General features: G+C 50.2%; 1 protein-coding gene across 1 annotated transcript in view; it reads right to left on the bottom strand.

The window, feature by feature from the left end:
* Nucleotides 1-6769, bottom strand: part of MICALL2 (MICAL like 2) — a 21748-nt gene extending 14979 nt beyond the window's left edge. The window contains exons 1-3 of the mRNA XM_031056563.1: nt 6752-6769; nt 4255-4322; nt 2804-2852 (exon numbers count right to left, since the gene is read on the bottom strand). Coding sequence (XP_030912423.1) covers nt 2804-2852; nt 4255-4322; nt 6752-6769 — 135 coding nt within the window. The remainder of the gene's footprint in view (nt 1-2803; nt 2853-4254; nt 4323-6751) is intronic.
* Nucleotides 6770-9156: the final 2387 nt, after the last annotated feature.

The following is a 9156-nucleotide window of genomic DNA, read 5'->3' as shown; positions in this document are numbered from 1 at the left end:
TAAAAAAAAATAACCTGCCACTATTTTTCAGCAAGATAATTACCATTTTTTTCCATTGGGTATCCCAGTAAAAATGCAGCAGAGCTGACATTAAAAACGCTTTCAGCCAGTTACCACCGGCTGTGTCACCCCAGCTGCCAGCCCAGTCTGCCACTTTCCTGTCTTGTAAACTGGTACTTAATGCATTCCTTGGAGTGCTCCCCACTGCACTGGCTGCACAACTGGTCTGACCAGTCCAGTTTTCTTGCTGGACATTGCTGGTGTGATGTTTAGTGGGGACACAGGCCATGCCACCTCCTGCCATGGGTGACACCAGGCATAGAACACAAGCCAGGGGCTGCTGGATCACAGAGAGGAGGATGCTCTGTGCACCCGCCTGGTTTGGGCAGAGCCAGGTGAGCAATGCAGAGAGCACCATCAGGACATGGTGTCCCCTGTGCCTGCAGCACCCTCGTGTTCCTGGGAGCTGCTCTTGCCTGGAGACCCAAGAGGATCAGCACCCAACAGGACCCAGCCACCTCCTCCTCTGCCTGCCTGCCCAGGCTGCCCTTTAAAGGACCAATGTCGCAGACATCTTTCATGAAAAATCCTTTCTTTAGGATTTTTCCTCCTGAGGAGCTGAGAGGCTTCAAGAACAAAATGTAAACAATGGTTATCTGCTGCTGTGGAATGCAACAAGTAGATCTTTGATTAGCTTATGTTAGATGTTTGTAATTAATGGCCAATCACAGCTCAGCTGGCTCGGACAGAGAGCCGAGACACAAACTTTTGTTATCATTCTTTCTTATTCTATTCTTAGCTAGCTTTCTGATGAAATCCTTTCTTCTATTCTTTTAGCATAGTTTTAATGTAATATATATCATAAAATAATAAATCAAGCCTTCTGAAACATAGAGTCAGATCCTCGTCTCTTCCCTCATCCAAGAACCCCTGTGAACACCATCACAGACCAACATGTTGGTTTTCCATCATGGTTTTCATCTGTGCAGCTCCAAGGGCTTTCCAGGGGAAGAAAATGCCACTGCTGCCATGTCCATGCCAAATGGGAAAGTGATATGCTTGAGGCCACCTGAGCTGCCTGGCACAGGCTCCACCTGCCACACCACACCACCCTCCACCAGCACTGACTCCAGGCCTCTAGAAACTTTCCTCCTCTTTATATATTTTTGAAATCTCTATCAAAAAAAGTGCCACCGACTGAATTTTTTCACAGGTTTGGGGTTGGTCTTGTGGTACATGAGAAGTGACAAATTCTTCCCTGACAGATGACCTTATATGGCAAACTGCAGCTCAAACAAGGCTTTTTTACATGCACAATACAGCTCTTGAAAATAAGCCTCTGATGAGTAAGGCATCAGGGAGGGTCTGGAAAATAGCAGAGCAGTAATTTTGGGAGAAATCAGCAAATCATTGTGTCCCAAGGACAGGCAGAGCAAGGCCGGGTAGGAGCCAGGATGGAGAGCAGCCCAGGAGCACAGAGAGGTGGAGGGACAGTCCCACAGACAGCACAGCAGGACAGCAGGACACCAGCAGGGAAAGGACAACACAGACAAGTCACCCCACAGCAGGTGGAGTAAGGAAGGGAGAGCAAAACAAAGGACATAAAAGAAACTCAGAAAGGGGGAGGAGGGGACACACAGGCTGCAACAAGGGAGGGGAGCAACTCTTTATGAGAAGCACAAAGAAGCTTTTCATGAATGAAAGCAGCAGAGGCAGCTCACAGAGCTCATTTCCCAGACACAAGCAGACAGCATCAGCCCAGCTGGACAAGGAGCAACACTCAGGGATCCTCAGCACCTCAGCCAAGATTCCATGGAGAAGAGGCCCCAGCTCCTGCCAAACACCAAACCTCCAGGGCAAAATGCATGGTCTGAATCTCCCCTTGAGGAGAGGAACACACAGGGCTGAGCCCCAGAGAGTCACTAACTCCTCACAGGCTGCAGCCCCAGCCTGGGCACTCAGGGTCTGTGCTGGACATGACAGGGATGAAGGGCAGCAGGAGCTAAGGAGCCTTGAGGGGACAGGTTTAGCTCTCCCAGAGGCAAGAAGCACTTCAGCCAGCTCACTGCCTGAGAGTGTGTCACTGCTCCACACCAGACAGGGGTGAGCTGCCATGGTTTGCTCATATCCCAAGCTCCTGTCAAGCAGCCATGAAACTGCATGGAGCAATGCCAGGGGAAGAGAAGTGTTATAATTCACTGCCTCTCCTTTTGCAATGGAGAGAGGGAGAGGAAAATCCCTCCTTGGATCACTAAGACCATGCTAGAATCCAGTGCAGGAGGGGGCTGGCCTGCCTAACTTCTATTTTCTCTGTGGAAAGAACATGAGAAACTCCAATACCAGGCTGAAGTGTCCAGGCAGCATCCAGACAGGTGCTAGGATATATATCCACCTTGATCCCCTGCACCAGGAAGGAACAGAAGGGGAGGACACTCCCTGTGCTTCCCCTCTCACGCCAGCTTTTCCCCAGCTCCTGCTCCACCCCTCAGGAGCATCACACACTCAACATGCCCACGTTTTGAGCTCTAGCAGCTCTGTCTGAGTTCCTGCTGCCACAGGACACACTGGGAACAGGCATCACTGTGTGAGCTAAGGAGTGTGAACAGTCTGAAGGTGCTTTCAAGCAGCCAGCCAGGCTGGGCATTGCTGTCCAGAGGAGAAGGCTGGAAGGTGCAGAATAAGGCAAAGGATTGGAACACAGCACAATGGGCACACTGTGTCTGCAGGGTTTCTGTTGCTAAATCACATGAGCAAAGTGCCACGTCCCAGACTAGACCAAAAGCAAACATTAAAAGTCACTTACCAACTTGTTGTTCTCGTACACATTTTCTTTTCTGAGCGAGTCGAAGTTTCTGAAATACAGAAGGAGGAAAAGTCTCAGGTTGGTGATGTAGAGTGAGCTGCTCCACTTCCAGCTCTGGCTCAGGGGACAGAGCATCCCACCCACCCCTGGACAGCTCTAGAGAGGGCAGCATGGCAGATCCCACCTGAGAGTCACAGACCTGCTGCACCCAGGACAGGGATGTGCAGCAGGCACAGCACCTGCCCACAGGCAGCAAAGACAATTTTGGCACAGCTGCCTTTGCAGGGCTGACTCCCACAGCTGCCTGTGGACAGGACATTTTGGTGCAAAAACATCCCAGGCACATTGAGGAGTTCTCCTGAGGTTGCCAGGAGCAACCTCTAATTCATGGGGTGGTTTCTTGTTCCCCAGAAAAGCCTTGCTTCCCTCCCACCTCAAAAAGACACACCAACACCTGCTGGCCAGGTATGAACACTCTCCCCCTGAAAGTACTTTCCATGTTCTTCTCCTGCCTTGAAAGTTGTCTCCACACAGAGAGAGCTCAGCTCCAGGGAAGTCTCTCATGGAGCCCTCACACACTGCACATATCACATGCTTTTCCAACACACCCATATCCTCTGATCTCAGAAGCTCCTGGGTCCAGCAGCACATGAGTTCTGGCTTCAAATCTTCTTTTTTCCTCTGGCAGAACTCCACAAAACCAGCACCAGGGATCTGCCTGGGAAAACCTCTGCCCACACCATACTGCATCTGATAACACCAAAGCTGCCAGCAGAAATTTTTGTCTGCTTTCCCTAGGGCTGTAACTTTTGATTTGTGCTCATAATCAGGAACTGAAAAGGAAGTGACAATTACTGTTCACAAATCCAAGCCAAAGTCAACAACTCCTTTCTGCTGTCTCCAGACATCACTTCCCTCTTCACCTCTCCCCGGATTTGCTTTCCCTCTGCCTGGTCCAACCCAGATCCACACTCCCTGCGCTGTGCTGGGGACTGAGAACCTGGGATGTGCTGGGACAGGGATGGAAGCACAGGGGAGATTTTGTGCTGCTGCAAGCGTGTCCCTTGCTGAGGAAACAGCACCATCAGCTTTGTTAGAAACTGACTGCCACTTGCTAAGCAGGGAACACGAAACTGGCTGCTGGCTGGCAGCCCTGCTCTCCAACACTGCTTCCTCCTGCCCAGGCAAGCTGGCAGGGTCAATTCCTTTCTGATAACCCCGTTTCACCTTCCAATCCTTGTGTCTGCTGGCACAGAGGCTGATACCTGAGAGGGGAATTCTCACTGACAAACAGAAAACAGCACCCACTTTGCATTCCTTGTATGTAGCACCTTTACACCCAGTGTGGACCCACCTTCTTAGCCCATCCCTCTGCTCTGGGATGAGCCAGGGTAGCTCTGAGAGCCAGGGCAAAGCTGGCTCACAGCACCCTATTCATGAGAGAAACACACGATCTGTATCGCAGCGGGGGAACTTTTTCCACTGCTTGTAACAGCAAGGAGCAAGCCAGGTCCTTTATCTGCTCAGCACAGAAAGTGGAGCATTACATCATAAATAAGAGAGGAACCTTACACAGGCTGCCTCATCATGCCACAGTCTTTGCCTCCTCCCTGCTTCCCACATCTGGCATTGCTGTGTGGGATAAGGACAGAAGGAATGGCAGATAAAACCCTGAGGTTAAACTCCCCCCAGGAGCACGTAAAGACAAGGCACATCCCACCTCTAAACCACAGAGTCCTTCCTGTGCAAAATCAAAGGGAATTGCAGAGGTTTCTCTTCAAGCAGTGCTCCTGCCCAAAGATTTCCCTTCCCCGAGACAATGGATTAAAAAGAGCAACAAAAATAATCACGTGCCAAAAAAGTCTCAGTGAAACAATAGATACAACCATCCTCGGGTTAAGTCAGGCTAGAAAATTGGGTTTTTTTAAGACCCAGCTAAAGGAGGTGATATCAGCTCTTTGCCTCACTCCCAGTTCTGCTCCCAAACAGTCTCTGTAGCATGGAAATGCACAAAACACTGCAAGAACAGAGAGGAGCTCCAGCTTCCTTGGTCATTCTGACATGCAAGACATTGGAACTACTATTTATTGTCAGTCAGTGGCCTTAGCCACACTCAACACTGTTTGCTGTGGTGGTGTGTGCACTCCCTGGCATGCAGCAGAGACCTAAAAATCCCAATCTTTTGATGGTGAATGTCTCAAATCCCCTTCTATTCCTCAAAAGAAAGTGCAAACAACCAGGTTATTTGGTCATTTCAAGAGTCCCCTGACCTCTCAGCATCATTCTTTCCTGGCTAGTCAGGTGAACTGTTTACATCTAATATTTCTTTTGGAAATTGATCTTGCTGGTGCATCTCCTATCTTGGAATATCAAAGCTCTCTGGACCAGTGTAATCCTAAGACAGCAAAGGTAATACAAACAGAGAAGTAGGAGTTCTCCACTGAGAAAACACAGGCAACTGAATTAATTGGAAAATGTGAAAAATATAAATGTGACCCAAGAGAGGCCTCCAGTGTTGGAAACAAATCAGAGTGGAGTTCACAAGCACAGGAATAGTTTTATTCCTGTTTTAAAACAGGGGAAGATTTTAGCTCTGAAAAAAAACAAACCCTTCCCTTAGCAAATAAGTGGCTGAGCATTTCCCATGCCCACAAATCTCTGTGACCACCCCCTGCTCCAGCTGCACAGACTCACAAACATGCCACAGTCCTCTGCAAGCCCATGTGCTTCCACAGGAGGAATCTCTGTGCTGCAAGCACTAACTTGATTGGAAACTTGACCTTGGAACAGACGGAGAAAAAAAAAATCCCAGAGCCTCAATGGCACCAAAAAAGTTTCTGCTTTTGGGCAACTTTGTGCTACTTTCTCTACAGACAATAAGATGTGCAGTCAAAAGGATCACTGTAAAGGAGTGAGGCGCCCTTTGCCAGCTCCCAGCCTTGGACAGGAGGCTCAAACCAGCCTGCTCTGCTGGGAACAGGACCTTTCAGCTGTGCTCTTTCTGGAGATGCAAAGGTGGGACAAGGCTGGGAATTCCAGGAGGGAGATGTCCCCCATGTGCCCATCCTCCTCTGAGGAATGCCTGCCCCACACTGCCATGCTCTGGCTGGCAAGTGACAGAATGCTGCTGAAATGAACCCTGAGCCATCCTCCCCTGCCTATGCCTGTCACACAAACCACAAACCCACCAAGCCAAGGCAGCTCTGCCTCACCCCAGCCTGCTGCTGACAGCCCATCCCCAGCCTGACCTCATCCTGCCCTGCTGAGCTGCCACTGACCTGGAAATGCTGCTGGGGGAAAGAGCAGTGCCAAAGGGGGATTTCACCACCAGCCCATTCCCAGAGCACCAGCTTGCAGCCTGGGAAAGAGCAAGATCCTGGACGAAGAGAAGGATCTTAATCAAAACCTTTCCTTGACATCTGGCATTAATATCTGAGTGAGCTGTGCACAGCTCCCCTGCCTCTTTAACTCATTTATCAGGACAAGGCCACTAAAATCCTGGCTGAAGCTTGCACAACCTTCACCACCACATGTGGCAGCTGCTGACCTCAGCCTCCTACCATGCTGCCATGAGCCTTCATGCTCCTCTGACAAGAGGTGTCCCCAGGCTCTACAACCATCCCAGAAAATGGGCTGGAGCCTGCCTGAAACTGTGTGTGTGTGTGCCCAGCTGGGACTGACTCTGAAGCACTCTTTATCTGGGACAAAAAAGAAGTGGATTTCCATGGTAATTCAGCATGGATCTTCACTCCCCCAAGCATCCTTGCATGAGTGGGAAGTGAGTGGGAAATGCATTTCTAATTTTACACAGCTTGCCCTGTTCACTGGTAGCACACAAGCCAGCATTGGCTAAGTTTGAGAGGAGTTATCATATTTTACATATGTTTTCCAGCAAGAAAACAGGAAGGAAGGGGAGACCCACACCAGCCTGCCCTCTGAGCCACATACCTCACAAAAGAAGCCCATGTTTACGTCCATGTTTTGAGCTTGAAGTTTTCCTGGTAATTTTTCAGGCTCCTGCAGGAGAAATCCCCTGCACTCAGCCCAAGAATGTCATTTGTGTAAACCAAGACAGAAAACACACTGTTGCAAAACTGATGCTGTGACTGACTCATGTTCTGCAAGCAATCTATGCAGCAGAGCTGCTGCAAACACATCAAGAGCTCCAAGCACCCCTTTCTAGTTTTACTTTCAGTCTGGTGTTTTTAACCTTTAACTAGAATCCTTGGCAGAAGCAAGGACAGGAGCCCAGGATGGACCCCTGGGAAGCAGAAGTCACAGTCACACGTGCACCCAGCTGCACTTCTCCACCTTTGTACCCTGCACCAAGAACACCCAAGAGAAGCTTTTTGGGATAAATGGAGAACCTGCACAAGTATTCTGCCCCAGGATCTGACACCTGGCAAGCCTGGCCACCAACCACCCAAAAGCACCATTTCCTTCCAGCAGGACTTTGCCCAGTCAGTAGTACACGTGGTGCTTTCCTGAATTACAGCACTGACACGGATGAAGGAGGTGACAAATAAAGGCTTCTCTTACTTTAACCTTCAGGCAGCCCCTGCTGAGCTGGTCTGAGTCAGAGAGAGCTTCTGTGACGTCCCAAATAAAGTCAGGCAGAATGTCCACCACAAAAGAAAATGAATGGCAACAGAGAGATGCCTCAAGGAACATCTTCCCTCTCCAGCACAAGAAAATTTATTTAAGAGCTGTCTATCCACAACCCTTTTTGCACAGTTCAAGGATTATAAACAACTCACTAAACTGGGCAACAGGATTATTCCAGCTCTCACATGGCTGAGCCCCTGTGCACAGCCGTGCTCTGGATGGGCCAGCTGCAGGAAGCAGTCACAGCCCCTCCACGAGAACACCTCAACCCTTCTGCCCCAGTGCTTTGTATTTTTGGGACTGTGAATCAAAGGAAGGAAAGGAAATATCTGGAGTCACATGGACATGACAACATGTCAGGAAGTCATTCATGGCAACACCACGGTGACGGCGCAAGCACTGGGACAACAAAGGGTGCCTGGAGCTCCTGAACCAACCTCCTGCTGCCCAAGCCTGCTCCAGCTTCTCTCACGTTTCAAGGTAACAGAGGAGAGAAAACAAGAGGTCTTCCCTTGGGTTCAAGCAGAAGCAAGACACCTGCAAGAAGGATGGCTGCACACAAACCCACGTGGCAGGCTGTGCTGGGAGCATGAAGAAGGGAGAAGACAACGCAGGACAGGAGGAAAACTGCAGTACAGATCATCCAATCTGTTCCTCACCCAGCTGGGCACATCTGACCAGGAGAGACTTAATGCTTAAATCAATACTCCTGGGCATTCTTTCCCTTGCCTTCATCTTCCCCCTCAATCCCACCATCTCAAAGAGCCCAAAAGAAAAAAAAAATCAAACTCAAAGAACCCCAGCTATGAAGCAGGATCTATGACTCCCTTTGGCCATTCATGTTCCCATATGTCAACATTTGGGCAGGGACAGTTCGAAACCCACAAGGCACCAGAAATGGCCCCAGCAAGGCACAAAAAGCACTTAAGCTCCCACAGACAGAGCTGTAGATGGGAAAAACAAGGATGTGCAGGAATCCAGAGGTTGTGGGGCCCTGCCCTTTTACTGCATTTTGTTTAAATAGCCCTTGCCTTGCAATTTGTGAGTGCTGCGCTGCTGTTGGGCTGAGCAAGGAGAGCCCAGCCAGAGCAAACACAACAGCAAAGAAGGAAATGCTGCCCCAAAGATCAGTGCCTGAACTTGTTCTGCAATGGAAAGGACTCATTTGGAACATTTATTATCTGACTACTGAGGGAAAAAAAGGGAAAAAGGAAAAATGTATGGAAAAAACCAGCACGTAGGCTGGGAGAGCAGAGCTTTTTTCTTGGAGATTCTCAGCGTGGGTGTGAGCAGAATGCTGCTGGTGATGTGCCCACAGGGAGGGCAAGAGCCCAGGGAAGGTGGAAGACCAGGGTCCACAGCTCAATGGACAGCAGGACAGCCACAGCCCATCCACAATTTAATGGATGGCGGGATGGCCACAGCCTGGAAAGGGTTCTTGGGTGAATGGAGAACCCGGGGTCTGCAGCTCGATGGACAGCGGGATGGGCACAGCTTGATGGATGGAGGGATGGGCACAGCACATCCACAGCTCAATGGATGGAGGGATGGGCACAGCTCGATGGATGGCGGGACGGGCACAGCACATGCACAGCTCGATGGATGGTGGGATGGGCACAGCCCAGCGAGGGTTCTTTGGGGATGGAGGACACGGGGTCCGCAGCTCGATGGGCACAGCCCAGCGAGGGCTCTTTGGGGATGGAGGACACGGGGGCGATGGGCACAGCCCAGCGCGGGTCCCGGGGCGG

The sequence above is a fragment of the Geospiza fortis genome, unplaced genomic scaffold (genome assembly GCF_000277835.1).
Source record: "Geospiza fortis unplaced genomic scaffold, GeoFor_1.0 scaffold237, whole genome shotgun sequence".
Lineage (NCBI taxonomy): Eukaryota > Metazoa > Chordata > Aves > Passeriformes > Thraupidae > Geospiza > Geospiza fortis.
Note: the sequence above shows the minus strand (reverse complement) of the source record. Positions and strands in the feature narration are given on the sequence as shown.